Raw genomic sequence first — 17,857 nt, 5'->3', positions numbered from 1 at the left:
GAGGCTTGCACCACACACAGGAACTCTTTAATTAGCAGGCTGACAGGTCTGTTTCTTTGACAGTCAGTTCTGACAAGCAGTATTTGCCAGAGAACAGCCAAGTACGTCACTGTCACCGCTTGTCTTGCTGGTGGCAAGGGGTGGGGCATACGGTTGAGGAAATGGCAAGGGTATTCTTGGAATGTGGAAATGGCTGATTTCCAAGCAGAATGGGCTCTGGTGGCCATCCACACTCAGCTGCATACACAGGCATGCTCCAGTCACCCAGCAGTGCTTCAGCTGCATCCCACTGCCTTCTCCAGGCCTTGGCTGACTGCTCACTGGTTTCCAGAGATGCAGAACAGTTCATACTCCACCTGGGAAAAGAGATACCTGCTGGGACAGCCTGCTTGCTTCCCTCATCCCTCAGGCACAGAGCCCAGCAGAAGCAGTGAACAGAAGGTGTGGGAGAGCGGTGTGAGGGGAAGGAAGCCTGCCAGAGAACAAGCCCCAGGAGCCATAGAGCTGCAGGCATGCCGCCCTGCCGAGAAGCGGACAGAGGCAGCAGCTCAGCAGGAAATCTGGCTGGCAGGAGACAAGGAAACAGCAGTGGTAATTCATCTGGGAGCTGCACCTCCTGCCCAGGAGCCTCTGCCATGGCTCTGTCTAGGAAAGACTTGACAGCCCTGCTGAAATGGAGCTTCTTCCCTGTACAGACACCACCCCAGACCCCTGGCTGCCTGGTGACTCTGATGGCCTGTCATGTGCTGGCATGACCAAGGTCACACCACAGAGATCACAGAATCATCTAGGTTGGAAAAGACCTTGAAGATCCTCCAGTCCAACCATTAACCTCACACTGACCGTTCTCAACTCCACCAGATCCCTCAGCGCTGGGTCAACCTGACTCTTCAACCCCTCCAGGGATGGGGACTCCACCACTGCCCTAAATACTTTCCTCCCCCTTATTTGTATGTGACCAATTTGCCTCACTAAAAAGTGTTTCCTGGCACAGCAAAGGTTTGGGCTTTTTTGTTTACAGCTTATGGCTTATTCTAGTGTTTTAGGCAGGGTAATCTAATTGTACGTGTACGGCCAGAATGGCCTTTTGAAGTATGTACATATGTGTGTGCGTGCCATACAATACTTTCATAGTGAGATTTGAAAACGTGCAGTGACACTTTTCAGAGATCATGGAGGCTCTGTGGCTGCTAAACAGCTCCCATTCTTGGGGAGGGACACTTCCAAAGTGTGCTTTGCACTGCAGACTCAGTTTTGAAGGGAAACAGCAGAGATACTAGTTATTTGTCCTGGGTAGCTGGTTGTTCAGGGACTTCTCCAGAATTCATGACCTTTGCAGCTAGCATTCCTGACTGTGTGCCAGTTTCACAGATGCAGGAGGATGACGAGGCTCATCAGGACTGGAGGCTCTGCCATCCCCAGTGCATCTCTGTGTGTTTGGCACCCAGCTGTTGACACGCATCCCACAGCAGGGCTGAGGCACTCCAACTTGAAACTGCTGTTCAGCCAGGAGAAAGGCAGCTCTGCATGCATCACGGCCTCCACAGAGAGTGGGAGCAACAGCCATGGGAGGTGTCAGCTTATGCCAGATGTAGCCCTTCACATGGTGGACACGCAGTATGAGGGAGGGAGGAGCACACCCAGAGAGGGCTGAGCTGTGGGAGCACAACAGATCCCAAGAGAGCTCTTACCAGGATGCATTACACCCATTGGTCTGTACGGATGCAGACAGTTTGCCACAGGTGGCTCTGCCCTGGACAGTGTGGGCCTAACCTCTTCTGTACCTCTCGGACCGAGGACCAAAGCGGGCCAATTATATATTCCCAACTCTTCCAGTAGGCCCAGACATAGCATTTAATACAGCACAGGGAAAGCTTACAAGGTACAAGCTTAGCATTAATCACTGAAGTGTGGTTAGGCTAAACAGAAGTTATAGGACTAAAGAAGTATTAGAGATACAACACAGATAAGAGAACTTTTCATTGGTTAGGAAAAACATGGACTCCGACGTCATCACTAACTATTAACTCACGCTGAGATAAAATAACACTAATTGATCTGTTGATATGGATGGAGATTACACAGATGCAGATGTTTTACATTATTAACACAACTAAAGCACCCTGTCCAGCATCTAGATTGCTTTCCTCTGACCTTAAACCTATTGTAACACAAAGATTCCCATCTGCAGCTACCTGAACCCTCCTGAATCTAGGTAAGACTTTCTGCCTGACAAGTTTAATTCCCTGATAGTGTTCTTGTAAATAATACTTCCTTTTGCATTTAAGGACTTATTTTTTCTTCTCTTATGTCTATTTTTTTTCATTTTATAGGCATCTAATCACTGCTAGCATACTCAGTGCAGTACATGAATTTGCCACATCACTTCTGCATGGCATGATTCTTTATTTACTCACTGCATTACATGGCTGAATTACCAGTGAAGATTCTTTATGTCTGTCTCCATGAAAACTTAGTCTCTCTAAGGTGGGTTCCTTGAACTCTAAGAATTTCTAAGCTTTGATTTGACAGCCAGTACTGGGGCTTGCTTCCTGTCACTCATCTCAAAGAAGCATCCAGCTAGAACTGCATATTCTAAATCCCTCCAACCTCTGCTTTGTAGTGGGCTGTCATTTCACCCGTGGTGCAGAGTAGCATTCACACCACAATATACTCCAAAACACCAGATCACTTTTTTCATGGCATGGAACAGCCAAAGTGATTTACGCAGAGGACTGCTGCTAATTCCAGAAACAACAAGGTCTGGCAGAACAAGCTGAGTACACCTGCTGATCCATCTCTGTACCCAGACAGCTAAATGCCTATTGAGGACTAATACTTTGCTTCAACTAAGGAGACTGACTACAGCTGTGTACATCTCGAGGCACTAATTTCAGTCTGCAGCAGAAAAATATCTACTCTTCCGAAGAATTGCGTGAAGGAAGGTTGCTAGCATAAGGAGATTCTTACTTTCTTTCTAGAGGAATCAGAACTTACATAGGGAAGTTAGTTCATCTTCATCTCTGATTACACAAGCACAAACTTTAAATCCACTATATGGCAAGCATGAAATCAGATTAAAGTTTCCCTCTGTGTATTATGATGTATTCCACTTTGAGAATTCTAGCTTTCACATGTCCAACCTGCTAAACACTTCTCTGTTTCATATTTGTTTCCTCGTAGTGAGGAGATAGTACAAAAGGTCTAAGAGGGTGTGCTTTTCTTGTTCTTATTCCCACTTCACTTGATCTGCCTTCATCACCACATCGGTGAGACAATCAAACATGCAAGCTTCTGGATTTATGGGGATGTGACCAGAAAGTATGAGAGCGCAGATTTTTTTCATATTCTCTCAGCACTTTTTTAATCTCAGTCTGAGACATTCTTTGTTTTCTCTGTAGTCGGGGCTAGTCCAGGGAACAGTGGCAGAGTACTCTGAGGTCACGCTGATTGTGTAAGGTGTGCTGTGATGTTCCAGCATTTGGTTAGCTCTGCACTGACTACCTGACCAAGAAGGAAAAAGAATGTCTGCACTAGGAAAGTGACAGTGTTAGAAGACCCAGCACAGAGATACCTTCCTTATCCTGTATAATTACTTTGTGCATTACTCGTGGGAGGTAACGGGGCTGATGCCATGCCAACAAAAGTGTCAGTAACTTCAGAATTATTTAGCACCCATACAAGAGCTATAGATCCCTAAGCAATTCCCAGCCATAGATCAATGGTTGCAGCTATGAAAGGAGATGCTCCGTGCTACACATTGCTATGGGTGACATCTTCATATGGTATGTAAAACACCCCACAGAGGGCCCAATTTTTCCAAATGTATTAGCTGGTTAAATAAAAGATTTTACCTCTTTTTACAAACCTTGCCTGTAAAATTAAAGATTTGTTTACAGTGGATTTCCTGAGCCTTGATGAACCTCTTTGCATAGCTCTCCAATATGAAGATTTTGCAGTGGTGTACAGTGGGAGTCTAACTGGTGAGGTTTGTGGTTTAACTCACCCACCTGTGAGTAAATACCAGTACTGAAAGGTACCTATGTTGATAGATAAGTTTTAGGAGCAGACAAGCCCCAGATCTCCCAAGCATTACCAAATACAGTAACTCCAGGGAAGTTGCAATAGCAGGGGTATTAACCCCAATATGAAGGCCCAATTCCAAAGTACAGCAAAGCACAGGAATTGTCTTTATTGGTATCCCTCCTCCGTAAGAGGTTTAGGAGCAAGAAGAAAAGACTGGGGTTGAAAATTCCACGCTCTGCTGTGCTGTGTTAGGCAGTCCCTGCTCTAGAGCAGGACTGAACCCCCAGCCCCAACTGAGATAAAAATAAACCCGATGGGCAGCACAGGCTATACAGCAAAGCAATTCAAGCAGCTACTGTTTGACATAGAACGGTTCAATGTTTGCCTTGCAGCCGGTACAAGAACAAGTCGCTTTTCTACACGGTGGAGTCATCTGACATTTGCTTTAATTTCTGGACGACTCAGGCGGGGCGGGACGAGTCAGATGCTCTCGCAGCTGGATCGTGCGGGGAAGAGGCCAGTGGGGACCCTGACTCACCAGAGCTGCTGAATTTCTTCCGAAAATCCAGCTCAGCGACTGGCCGGGCTGGGGGGCAGCACTGGAGTTAGGGGAGACGGGAGCAGCAGGGCCCTGCTCTGGCGCGGGAGGCGGGGACCGCGCTGCGAGGCGGCGGGAGGAGAGCCCCCACAAACATTTCTTCATTGTGACCGCTGGTAGCCAGAGAAATACCACCCCACCCCACCCCACCCCCCGCCGCTCCTTGCCGGTAAAGCCGGAGGGGGCGCGGAGAAGCTGCCAGCGCGGGGCTCCCGGCGGGGCGCGCCGCGCCATCCCCCCTTACCTCATCGCCACATTCCCCAGCGAGTGAGCTCAGCTGTTCGCGCAGCCTCTCTCCTTTTATGGTCAAACAACTTTGCCTGGGCGAGGCTTTTTTCGCGAGTTGGTAGGCAGCGCTTGGGCTCAGCAGCTCCCCCACCTTTCATTCCTGCTGCCTTTCTCGGTAGGACAGGCCGAGCCCCAGCCCCGCCGTCAGCAGCCCCGGCGGGGAGTGGGGGGGGGCATTTCCCGCTCCCCCGGCCCCAGAGGTGAGTCTCTGCTCTACGGTTTAACGAAAAAGCTTTTGTCTGCGGCCCTGGGGCTGGCGTTGGGCGAGCACCGCGGCGTCGGGGGTGCCGCTCCCGCCGGGAGGGGCTCCTCCTCTCCTGCAAGGTCTCTCGGGCGATTTGGGCTCGATTGACGGTCGTAGCTCGTTGGGGTGTTTGGTTTGGGGTTTTTTGTTTTTTTGTTTTTTTGTTTTTTTTTTCCCTTCGCGTGTGCGGGGGTCTGGTGAGTTTTCTTCCCTCTCGGTGAAATGGAGGCAGCCAAGCGCTCCCGTGTAGCTCCAGCGGTGGGGAAGAGGGAGGGGGTGTTGCTGGGTTTGCTCGGGACAAGCTGCCTTTTGTGTGCGTAGGGATGAGTGAGACACCTATGGAGCCTTTTTCCAGATGTGCTTGAGAGAGAGGAATCTGGAGCTCTTTGTGCATGAAATTTCTTTAATTTACGAGTTTCTGTCTCTCTGGGAGCGCCCTGAGGAAGTGAAGACACAACTGCTTGTAAAGTCGTAGAACTTCCTAAAGTTTTAAATATGTTTGCATATAATTTTGGTGGTTTTCTTAGTTATTTTTTTTTTCTTCCCCTCCCCCTGCACAGGAAGGAGGCAAACCCAGCATATGTGTGAGAAGTTTGTAGGTCTGAATGCCTCCGTCCCCCAGCCCGGTTGTTTTAAGGCTCTACCTTCCAGCTTGCATAGCTGATAGGACTTTGCTCTCTGAAGCTTTTAAACTTTGGGCCAGGCTGGGAGAACTTTCTGGAAATAGACTGTATGAGAGGATGAAAATAAGCATAACTCCTAAATCTGTTTAATCTGTTCACCTCATATTCTGTACTTTTTGCTTCTGACTCCTCTCAGTTGGGAGGAAGTTGGCAAATTGGGGAAGTACAGATGTGGCGTGTCACTCTGCAGTGCTGGCTAGCTTTTAGGGGGGCTGGAGCCAAACTGCTTTCCACTAGCAAAGGTGAAAAATAACGCTTGGCGCTCTGCTTCCTCAGGTTCCTCCTCGTTTTGCTACCCCAGGAAAGGAGATGAGGTTTTGAAAGTCGTGGCTTGGGGTCAAAGAAGTGAAAGTTGGGTGCATAAGAGGTGGCAGACCCACCAAGGGACCTTCTGGGAGGTGACTGTGCTGCTGAGAGAGGTGTCACTTGGTTCTGTCCTCCTACTTCTTGCTCTCTGTTAGACAGAAACAGTGTATGAGGCAACTGAGTATCCTGACTGTCTCCTTTGGGGACAGGTTTCTTCATAGTTCCACTTGAGTCATCTTAAATGCTGTTACAGCATGCAGAAAAATCTCTCCCCTCGGGGTAAATGTGAGGACGAGAAGGATTTGAGATTAGGGCTGCTGGTGTGACACTCCCTCTCCAATAGCTTTTACAAACAGCGCCGCAGGACCTCACATTAGCTGTGTGGTTTCGGTAAGGCTTAGATGGCACTGGCAACACTGCCGGGCTGGGGGGTGACTCTCTGCAAGTTTGGTCGGCGTGGGGGTGGACCAATAAACAGAAGTGAGGACGAGCAGGGGCAGCTGCTGGATGGAGACAGCCCCGAACAGAAAGGGCCTTAAGCGTGACATCACATACTGGGAAGTGGGCTGCTTTGGGTTAAGGAGGATAACAGCTGCTGGTAGCACAGCCAGCGCTTTTTTTGCAAAGCAAATGATGTCCCAAGACTGTCTCTGTGTTGAGATGGGTCATGATCAGAAGTGATGTGGTCGCTGTGGTGTTCTGCTCATAATGCTGTCCATTCTGGTAGAACTACTACCAGGTGGTTTGTTACACCATAGTGGAACAGCGGAGCATGAGGCAGTAGTCCCTAAAGAAGGCTGGAGGTCCTTTTCATAGCTTCTGTAGCTCGGTGGGAGGCTGCAGACTAGAGGGGGTTGGTCAGTCCCTTCTGACTTGCAGGTCTGTTGACCCCTACAAGTCTGAGATATTGAGGGCAGACCTTGCTAATTATTCTTCTGCCTTAGCCCTTTCCCATGCTGGATCACGTGGGAGATGCTGACGCTTACTGTTGCAGCCTCTTCCTCCTTTTGAAAAGCCCAGAAGGGTTTGTCAAAGCGCACGCAACTCATCAGCCCTGCACAGCGGGAACAAAAAGTGCAGAAGTGTGGACTTAACATTTGTCTGTATTGTCACACTGTTGTGACCTGGAGAAGCTGTTACGGGTTACTAATAGCCACTGAGTTGTGGGAGCTCTTAGGATGGGGCACCATGGGTCTTATCAGCAGCCATGGGTGTGTTAGCGGCGGGCGGATGTTTGTGGCACCAGGGCTGTCTGCCCTTGTCAGGGCGAGAGAGGCCGGCAGTGTGGAGGGGCACCGATTTGAACATGCCAACTTGAAGTGCTGGCATGGAGTCCCCGTGCTGGCGGAAGCTCTATTGTGCTGGGGTGTTAGGGGGACTATAGGCACGCCAGACTTTACAACAAAGCATCTGGCTTTGTGGAGATTTCTAGCACAGATGAGATTTGAGGCCTGGATTGCGGGGCTGAGGGAATTCTGGCAATGTGGCTCTCCTCATGAGACCTACGGTTCCTGACTTGGAGAGGCTGTTCTCTGGTTGTGTGAGGCTGCTGGCGGAAAGGAGTGAGTGGAGAGGGTCTGTATGCACGCCGGGAGCCCCCGCTGCAGCCCCGGGGGGTGCCTGGCATCCCGGGGGTGGCGGGAGCTGCTGTCACCCTCACTAGGGACAGGGAGGGGGAAAAGTGAAGGTGAGCTCCGGTAGAGCAGGGGGGCTCTGCTGGGGATGTGACACCAGAGAGTCCTCACCCGCCCTGCTCTGCCTCTGCTGCAGCTGCCTGTGCCCCCCCAGCATGCTGGGGGTGGAGGGTGCAGGGGGTGAAGGGGGACTTCACTGAGGTCAAGAGGAACAGGCTGGTGTTATTGAGTAAGTGGGGGAGAGGAGATGCTGATTCCAGTTCTGGGAAGGCCCCGGTGTGTGGGGGCACCCTCCTTAGGGTGTGGGGGGCTTGGTGTGCGTGGTGGATATCACTCATTCTGGCAGCCCACAGCTCCTCTCCAGCATGCGTGCATGCAGGGTTCTTGCACAGCGAAGAGCTGGGTTTTCTCCGTGGCAAGAACCCCTTTGCGGTTAATGCCATAATGAGTTGAAGTGGTGAAGTGTCATTCGAGCTGTCTGCTGTTTCTGTGTCTCCTTTATCCTGTGCTGACCTGGAAGTGCTCTGTGCTTGCTCAGGCACCTCAGCCTCTGGCCAGACTCAAACTCCTGTATCCCCCTGTTTTACATCTTCCTCTCTATTAATTTCCACTCTGGCCCAAGGCTGACTTCATATAGGTTTCTTCCCTCTTCCCTTCTGCCAGGTGCTGAGAAGATGGCCTCCCCTGGTGCCCCAGGGACCCGCATGACATCCACAGTCAGTATCAACATTTCTACCCCTTCCTTCTACAACCCGCAGAAGAAGTTTGCTCCTGTGGTCGCCCCTAAACCCAAGGTGAACCCCTTCAAGGCTGGTGGTGCATCAGAGTCATCGCTGCCCCCGCCTCCTGGAGCTGGCACCCAGCGTGCTCAGATGGGGAGGGTGGGGGAGATTCCATCAGCGTCCATGCTGGTAGAAGGTAGGTGAGGGTTGGTGTGGCAGATGTGAATATGCATTTCTAAATTCTCAGGGTGTGAGGTCTGTAACTGGGCTAAACATGAGAACGGGCATAACTGCTGTAAGTGACGGATACTCTTACTGTACAGGCTGGCAGGTTCCAGAGTGAGATAAAATGATTGTAAAGGGATCTCAAAGTACGTAGTATCTCCATTAGGAAAGGAAGCGAGAAGGCAATCCTGCATTACGCTGATGCTGGAGGAATGTGATGCATTTTTTCATAGTATTTCCTGAGTGCATAATTGTGTAACTGCAGTTAGTTTCTGGCCAGCATGTCTGAGAGCAAATACGGTGCAGGGAAGTTTACCCTGGTGGTGATGAATCATGCTGTTCCCCTTCTTGATTCATCTCAGGTCAAGTTGGTTGTCTCTGACTGTAGAGATCCTCCTTGTGGGCTCTGCAATTGCCATCTTTGCTGCTGGAGATGAGGAGGAAGAAATAATTGCATGAAAAAATGGTGGAAGCTATCATAAACAGGAAGTGAGACTTAGAGTTTGTATGGCTTGTAGAGTTTTGTACTTTTTCCTAGTGGTTTGGGTTGAGTGTGTTTTCCTGTGTAGAGTAACAACTTGCTTCAGTGTGGTTTTCTTTTTCTTTCTTTTTTTTTTTAAAGTTGTTTTTTATTTCCTGTGGTGGTGGTGTCATTTTTTTGTTGTTGTTGTTGGGTGGTTGGTTTTGTGCCCTCGAAGAAGCAGATGGTTCCTGGTTCTGTGGCTCCCTAGTTGGAACTGATCAGCATGGGGTCACTAGAAATTTCCTTAAGGACCTCTTGCTAATGCATATTACCCCAAGACTCTTATCAGGGGTGCATCTCAGTTGGGACACACATGTTCAGTTAATGCGAACTGCTGTTTTAAATTCCTTTCGCTGTCTAGCACAGGCTGCAGCACTGATGTTTTCCAGGTTAGCATGCTGAGTTAGTGGGCAACTGACCTGATGGTAGGAAGGCTGGTTCTGTGCTCAGAGGAGACAAAATATTAAGCCATTTCTTCCATTTCTCAAGTCATAAGGGCCTCAGCATGTTGCTGGTTCTGTCTCCTAGAATTGTACCAGGTAAATCTGGTGACCTTTTTGTCATACATTGTTGTCAGGAATCTCGTGACTGTACTCCAAGGTCCCATATTAGGCTTTATGATTTTCTGCTATAGTTGTGCGGATTAGGGATGTGTCTGTCAGAAGGTCTCAAACGGACACAAATACATTACCAGAAGTATAAAAGCAGAAGGATGTTAAAAAATATTTTTCAAGATATAGTGCGAGTGGAGGATTGGGTGATGTTTGCTCCACTTCTCCCTTCCTTATAAAGCTTATTGTGGAGGAACTAACTTGACAGAAGGATTAGCAAAAGAACCATTTGGCTTAAGCTGCCGTGTCACCATCAGGTGAGGGCTGCCAGCAAGACGTCTGAAGTACAGATGAACCACCAAAACTCAGCCATGAGAGAAATGCATCTGATTTGATCCTTACCTGATGTATCTTTTCAGTCCTTCTCTCCCTTTCTTATACACTCCCCAAACAAATAGTAGTATAACATAAATCCGTAGCAATTGGTTGCTTTGTGTTAAAAGGCAGGATGGCTAAGTTAATACTGCTGTAGGAATGTTATATTTAGTATCGATCATTCTACAAATCTGGCACAGTAACTTTGTGAGGAACTTTTTTGTTTGTATGAATAATTAATAAAACAGGCTTTTAGTGCATCTGAAACAATGTGACAGCAGATCAGGGCTTCATTTCTGCAATATTCTTTATCATTTCAATAAACTGAAAGGCAAGTGTATACAAACTTGATCCCAAACTGTTGTTTCAAAGAAAAAATAACAGCGTAGTATTACTTCCCACCCTCAAGCAGAATTTCTGTGGCACAAGAAGGCTTGAAAGAGGTTATGCATTCCACTGGCTAATAAGATTTTGGCTTCCATTTTCTGAAAGGGCAGTATTGTTTCCCTTAGGTTACAGATAAGAAGTCCTTATAAAGTCTGTTGACAACAACTGGGTATAAAGATGAGACAATTCGATTACTACTGTTAAAAGTTGCAAATGGAGTATCAGGAGTGAAAAACATGGTCTTTCACCCTACTGCTGGTTGGGGCTAGCTAGGAAGAAAGGTGGGTCTCCAGAAGAAGGGATGTGGAAGTTAAGCCTCCTTGTGTTCAGTGTTCTTTGCTGCTTGTATGATGAGAAGACAACTTCTCCCATACATGGTGCAGGGAAGAAGATTGACATTTGTTTGACTGTGTTGCAGTAGAAAATGTCTCTTTTTGCCTGTTCCACACCTTCAGTAAATATGAATAGGTGGAAGCAATGGGGTTTTCTTCTAGGAGATTGAGGCACTCCGATGCTTTTCAGCCTCCTTAAAAGGGTTCTGGAAAATTTCTCATGTCCTAATCTGTGTTGTGTATGGGGACATTTTAGCCTCCAAAAGGAAAGCTGTTTTCATCTCCCAGAAAAATAAAGCAGTTCCAAAGATTCCTCATAAGCATAAGGGGTAGTTGGTCTGACTTGCTGCCCCACCCCACATTTACCCCCACCCCCAGCTTGTTTCTTGTAGTGCTTACTAGCCAGCTGCAAGGTGCCAGCTTATTTTCATGTAATAATGCAGGCTCTTTGGGGTCCTGGGTTGTCTGCTGGCGTTCCTTCTAATGCTGCTCTGTATTCGCTCTGTATTCAGCAATCTGAGCCAGTTACTGGGAAGAGCAGCATATGTTAGGGATGGAAGAATGAGAGGAGTGGGATATGGCATAGTAAGACATGTTTCACAATTATACAATAACTATTCCCAGTGACTAATTGCAGTAGCTACTGAAGAAAGTTTATATGATGGCAAGTGGCTTTGGACAAGGTAAAAGCCAGTCTGCGGAGTTCAGTTGTCCTTGATGGGTGCTGGGGTTCCCTGGGTACTTGCTTCAAACCCCTTCCTGGGGTTTGTACTGGCTAAGAGTAAGAAATGACCCAAACTTGCTTTATTCTCATTCTTCCCCATAGAGCTGCCGCTGCCACCTCCTCCCCCACCTGGAGAGGAGGCAAGTTTTTCCTCAAACTGTGCTTTTCCTCCACCCCCACCACCCTTTGAAGAGCCTTTTCCACCAGCCCCAGAAGAAGTTTTTCCTTCTCCTCCTCCTCCTCCGCCACCGATGTTTGATGAAGGGCCTGTGACCAAGGTACCTGCCCCGCAGGTGAGTAAGGTCAAGGGAAGTGTAGTTTCTTGTGATGCTCTGTGAGTTGGGACAGCCTCTCACTCCTCTCTGAACTCAGCAGCAGGAAGCCCTGAGATCTGGGAAAGCAGAAAATGCTACCACCCCACGGACCAGCATAGGTTAGGGTCAACTGGCCGGGCTACAGCTCTGCAGACAAAGGACCTGGGGTTTCTGGTGAGCAGTGAGTTGAATGTGAGCCAGCAATGCACCCTTGTGGTAATAAAGGCCAACCACATGCTGGGCTGCGTGTGTGCAAGGGTGCTCAGCAGCACAAGGACAGTGGTTACTCCTCTCTTCAGTAAGGCTGCATCTTGGAGAGCTGTTTCCAGTTGGGCTCCCCAGTAAAATACCCCCAGAGGAATACTGAACTAGGTGCAATCCAGCCAAGGGTCGTAGCAATCGTTGGGGGTTGGAGCACATGGTATGAGAGCTGGGTTTTTTCAGCGTGCAGAAGAGGAGGCCAAGGCAGGGATCTAACTGCAGTCTGCCATACATAAAGGAGGGCTGGAGAGAAGACAGATTCTTCTTACTGGGGCACAACAAGAGAACAAGAGACCATGGATGCAGGTTGTGGCAAGGGAAATTCCTGTTGGACAGAAGAAAAAAACCTGTTCCCCTCCAAGGGTGGCTCAGCGCTGGCACAGGTGCCCAGAGAGGCTGGGGAATCTGCATCCTTGGGGATGGTCAGAAATCACTTGGACAAGGCGCTGAGCAACCTGGTCTAGCTTGGGAGATAGCCCTGCTGTCAGCAGGGTGTCGGATTAGAGACTTCCAGATGGCTTTTCCCACCTAAATCTGTCTGAGTTTCTTTGGGCTGTGCATTTTCCCACTGTTTGTAGACCTTGGAGACTGTGCCCTGTTCATCCTCAGCAACTTGCTACCCACTCCAAGCAGCAGATCTGTACTACAGTCCAAAGTGTCAAAATCTGCTATTGTAAGGGGATACACCCGCTTCTCTGGCTGTTCCTGTAATGTGCTCTGCTCCCTCTTTCCTCATGGACGGTGGTATAGGTACGTGGCAAGATGAGCAGCATTGATCTTGAGATTGACTCACTGTCCGTAATGTTGGATGACATGGAGAAGAATGACCCCTTCAAATCGCGGGTGAGCTCTCCAGAATGTCACAGGTGGAAGGAGAGGTGACTGGTTTGCTGAATGCAGGTAGCAAGAAGGGTGCTACTGAAAATGTCTGTATAAATCATAGCACAAAAGTGTACACGAAGGACCAGAAAGCATAGATCTTGCAACCTGTCAAGACTGCTAAATATGTAACACTGTGGGAACTCTTAGCATTGTGGGTCTGGGATAGCTGCTGACTTACTGCTGTAGACAGCATATTTTCTCTTCCACCTTGCTGATAACTGCTTGTTTCTCTCTGTGACTTCACTTTACAGGTATCTCCAGGATCCACAGGTTCTCTGGAGAAACCATTGGCCTCAAAAGCCCATGTGGAAGTCCCATCTGCACCCAGAGATACTCCTCATTCCTTTCCTTCCAAGTTCACTCCAAAGCCAAGTGGAAGCTTACCTTTCAAGCCCCCTGGAGTGGATTTCACCCCCTCGCCAACCCCGTGGGCAGCCCCACAGCAACGCAAGGAGCCCCAAGCACCAGTTCCTCCCTCCCCCGCTGTCCCTCCTGCTCAGCCTACCCCTAAATTCACCCCACCCCCTGTTGCTGGCTCTCCTAAGTCTGGGTCTAAATCAGGTGGCAGTGTTCCCATGGCTCCCTCAAACTCTACAAGATATCCTACCTCCCTTCAGACTCAGTTCACTGCCCCTTCACCTTCAGGTCCCTCCTCTCGGCCACAGCCTCCCAATTTCACCTACGCCCAGCAGAGGGAAAAACCCCAAGTGCAGGTGAAGCCACGTCCCACAGAACAACCTGCTGCTGCAAAAGACACGGTAAGGGATAGGACCATGGCACCAGTGTCTTTGGACAGGCACAGCATCATTGGAGTGAAGTTGGAGGATGAGGAGGGAGAGTCTGTCCCAGGCTAAGGGAGGCTGTTACCAATCTGAGAGAGAGATGTAACTAGAGCCAGTGGTGGTGAGGGTAGGACTCCATGTAAAGGTGGAAAAAAACAAGCACAGTAGGTGGCAGATTGCTCTGAGAGAGAGAGGGGAAAAGTAAAGGGGAGAGAAGTTTGTTTATTAGGGATGGGGTGGGAAGGAGTCTGTCTATATTTGTCCTTTGTGATTGAATGTTTCCTCTTCCTGCAGCATAAACCCACAGGCTCCAGTGCAGATCCACCTAGGGGAAATTCCTGTCTGACCATGAAGGAGGTAGAAGAGCTGGAGATGTTGACCCAGAAACTAATGAAGGATATGGAGCATCCACCCCCAACAGAGGCTGCTACTTCTGGTGCGTTCCCTCAGTGGACAGCAGCAGGACTAAGACCGGTGGGTTTTCATCTCTCCTAATCCCTTTCTTCTTCCATCGACAGAGCTCTGCGGCTTCTGCCGGAAGCCCCTATCGCGAACCCAGCCAGCTGTGAGGGCCCTGGACTGCCTCTTCCACGTGGAATGCTTCACCTGCTTCAAATGCGAGAAGCAGCTGCAGGGGCAGCAGTTCTACAATGTGGACGAGAAGCCCTTCTGTGAGGACTGCTATGCTGTGAGTCGCTGGAATAACAGCTACTGGAGAGAGCTGAGCTTGCTGTGGTTGCTCTCTCTTGCTTTCCCTTCCTCCTTCCATCTTGCCTGTCTGTGGTGTAGCCTCCCAGGGGTGGGGGATTAATGTGTCTTACTTGTTTTCTTTGGGCTCAGGGGACCTTGGAAAAGTGCAGTGTCTGCAAACAGACCATCACGGACCGGATGCTGAAGGCCACTGGTAACTCCTACCATCCTCAGTGCTTCACCTGCGTGATGTGCCATACCCCTCTGGAGGGGGCCTCTTTTATTGTGGACCAGGCCAACCAGCCTCACTGCGTGGATGACTACCACAGGTACGGAGAGCGCATGCGCGTGTGGTGCCTGAAAGGTGCCCGATTCCCTCACACCTGCTAAATTTTGCTGCAATACGAGGTTGTGTTGCCCATGTGATCTGTTAGGCATGAAGTTAAAATTGAGTTGGCAATGTACCTTGTAGTAGTTAAGGTCTTTTCCCACCTAAACTTCTTTGTGATTTATTATTCTTCTGCTGCTAATACTATTGTATGGCAGTAAGGAGAAATTTGCATTGAACGTCACCACAGTGGTCATGGTCTCCTCCATGTTTTTGTGTGTTGCAGGAAGTATGCTCCACGCTGCTCAGTCTGTAGTGAACCCATCATGCCAGAGCCTGGAAAGGATGAGACGGTGCGTGTGGTGGCATTGGAGAAGAATTTCCACATGAAATGTTACAAGTGTGAGGTAAGCCTGGTGGCCCTGCTCCTCCTGCCTCTCCCATGCCCACCTGGGACCTTTGTTGTCTATCCTGACCAAACACTAAGGTTGTTTTGAATGAATCTGGAGCATTTCTGAAGCAGATTCAGGAAAAGATTAGACATTGACAGACCGCAGGTCCGTGAGCAAGGACTGCGCAGGGTTGTAGTCTCTTAACATCCCTAATACAGCAGCTGTGGATACTGGGGGAACGTGTGGGGATCACAGAAGGCGCTTGCTTTTCCCTCAAAATAGTATCTCCAGTTAGCACCATCAGAGACAGAGCAGTGGGCTGTGAGCCATTATCCTGATGCGGGGGGGCATTGCTTACGTCCTTGAATGCATTCACCCTGCCACTGGCTGTCACTGAGCTCTCTCCCTCTTTTCTTTCCCTGTTTAGGACTGTGGGAAGCCTTTGTCCATTGAAGCAGATGAGAATGGGTGCTTTCCACTGGATGGGCACGTGCTGTGTATCAAATGTCACACTGTTCGTGCCAAAACGGCACACTGAGGAGCTTGGAGGGGGCATACTCGAGACCCCCTGCACTCAATGCTCTTCCCCTCCCCGCCGTTGTCCTGTCCCTCTGCCTGACAAGGCAGGCTGCTACCAATGGAGACTATGCCAGCACAGTTCTTTACTCATGTAGGATTCACTGCTCCTAGACTTCCCTCTGCACACCCACCAAGCAAGGACCTCTTCTGTCGCCACTTCCTGGCCACGGCATATTCCAGGCTGGTGGCTGTGATCAAGGCGAGCGCACAATCTGTGTTCCCTCAAGACTCTGGAGGAGAAAGACCAGACCTCCACCACCGCCTGGTGGAAGCAGCAAGAACGACCTGGTGGCAGGTGCTGGGAAGGCTGAGTGTTCTGTTCCACGGAGCCAAGAACCATGATTTGACCTTACAAGGTGGAAACCTCCATCTCAACACCACTTCTGTCTTTGATTTTATTTTTTTTTCTTGTGCCACCTCATTATCAAGATGTCTTCCCCTGCCCAAGCTTCCCTCACTCCTGGGTTAAAGTGTGGAGGCAGAACGTATTGGGAATCTCTGTTACTGTTGCTAGAAAAAGCTAACCTGCTATAGCTTTTCTGTGTCTAATGGATTTTACTGGCTAACTGTCTTGTCACTTTTTTTTCCTTAGCCAGATTGAACGGGCAATGTTTGGAATCCTACTCTGTTCCTGAGTTTGGAAACTTTTTTTTTAAAAAATCTTTTTTTCCTCCCCAAAATGAAGTGTTTCCCAGTGTGGTTTCTGGACAGCCAGGCTGGGCACCAGAGTAGCAAAGCAGTCCAAAGAATGCATGTTTACAAATAAAGACCGTCATAAGGACAGGCAGCATGTAGTTAGGAGGCATCTCGGTGTGTTGATGAGGATTCAGCAGACTGAGGAACGTTTCTGCATGCCAGTAGGGATTCTTTTGCTGCTGTCAGTGAAAGCTGCAGTGTAATTGCAATGTACTGTCTGGCTGTAAGTGTTACTGCACTGAGCCCTGTTTCCTGGACTAGAAACTCTCAAACTGAACAAACCCTTTGAATAACTACACTGTCCAACCACTGTTTGCATTCAATAAAAAGTGGGGTTCTTTGCCATTAACATGTGTCTGCTGTATTTGTTCAACCACCCATGAGAATTGCTGTCTTAGGCAGTAGAGACTGTATAGTTGCTATTCCACCTGGGCTCCAGAGATGAGGAGTCTGAGAATGGCCTTTCTCTCCTTTTCAAACTCTTACTTTTCTGTGCCTGAAGAGTATCTCTCATTTAAAGCAGTGGCAGTACAGCAAGATTGTAATTTGCTTGATGTGTCACTAGGAGGTGAGTTATTAAAATTCACTTGAATCAGACTGGAATAAAGTGGTCAATTTGCTTGCTTTGCCTTAACTATTGCTTTTCAGAAAGCATTTGTGCTTGATGTTTATGGTTTTAAGCATGGTACTGTCTTGGTCACTGCAGGTGAAACTCCTCTTTGTGGTAAGCATCAATGCTTCAACACTTCAAAGGCATGAAACCTTGTTCTCTTGCCAGTTTGGGGGAAACCTTTAATGACTCCTTGCAAATTGATCTAGTAAATTCTTTGAGGTTTCCTATAGGATGAGCAAAGAATAAACAAATTGTACATTTGCTTTCTTTTCTTACCTGAATTCTTGCTGGTTTGTAGGCATTGTTTTGAGTGGTTGTTAATAGATTGTGTGATTAAAAGCTCATGCCCACAAACACCAAGGAGCACGGAGGAGAAAAATGATGGGAGAGAGAAGGACTCTAACCCAGTTCCTCCCAGAGCTATCAGAAGCCTAGCACTGGTGTCTGGGTGTGAAACCTGTCCAGCAGAGTCAGTGGGAAGGGCTCTCTGGATCACCTCACAGATGAAGGGGAGTTTAGTCTCTCCAAGGGGCATGGGGTGCAGGGGAGGAGCATTTGGGGGCCATACAACACTTGTTACGGGATGTGTAAGGGCAAGATCAAAGGCAGGAAAAGGGGAGTGATCAAGGAGAGGAAGAAGCATGGGAAAACGGGAGAAGGGCACAGAAGGGTCTGGCTGCATGTACACAGTACACTTGTCTG

At 48.9% G+C, this 17,857-nt stretch overlaps 2 protein-coding genes across 2 annotated transcripts in view; one reads left to right on the top strand and one right to left on the bottom strand.

The window, feature by feature from the left end:
- FAM131B (family with sequence similarity 131 member B) overlaps positions 1-4,887 on the bottom strand; it is a 60,079-nt gene extending 55,192 nt beyond the window's left edge. The window contains exon 1 of the mRNA XM_074810646.1: positions 4,869-4,887. The gene's annotated coding sequence lies outside the window, so the exon portion shown is untranslated. The remainder of the gene's footprint in view (positions 1-4,868) is intronic.
- Positions 4,888-4,926: 39 nt separating this feature from the next.
- ZYX (zyxin) lies at positions 4,927-16,891 on the top strand. Its single transcript, XM_074810518.1, is given in 11 exon segments — positions 4,927-4,951; positions 4,954-5,112; positions 8,443-8,697; positions 11,721-11,911; positions 12,944-13,036; positions 13,327-13,833; positions 14,152-14,293; positions 14,376-14,545; positions 14,698-14,876; positions 15,162-15,282; positions 15,695-16,891. Coding segments are annotated over 11 exon segments (1,953 nt in total). The 3' UTR covers positions 15,806-16,891.
- Positions 16,892-17,857: the final 966 nt, after the last annotated feature.

This window comes from Strix aluco, chromosome 2 (genome assembly GCF_031877795.1).
Source record: "Strix aluco isolate bStrAlu1 chromosome 2, bStrAlu1.hap1, whole genome shotgun sequence".
Lineage (NCBI taxonomy): Eukaryota > Metazoa > Chordata > Aves > Strigiformes > Strigidae > Strix > Strix aluco.
The sequence above is the reverse complement of the archived record's forward strand: the minus strand, read 5'-3'. Positions and strand labels throughout refer to the sequence as shown.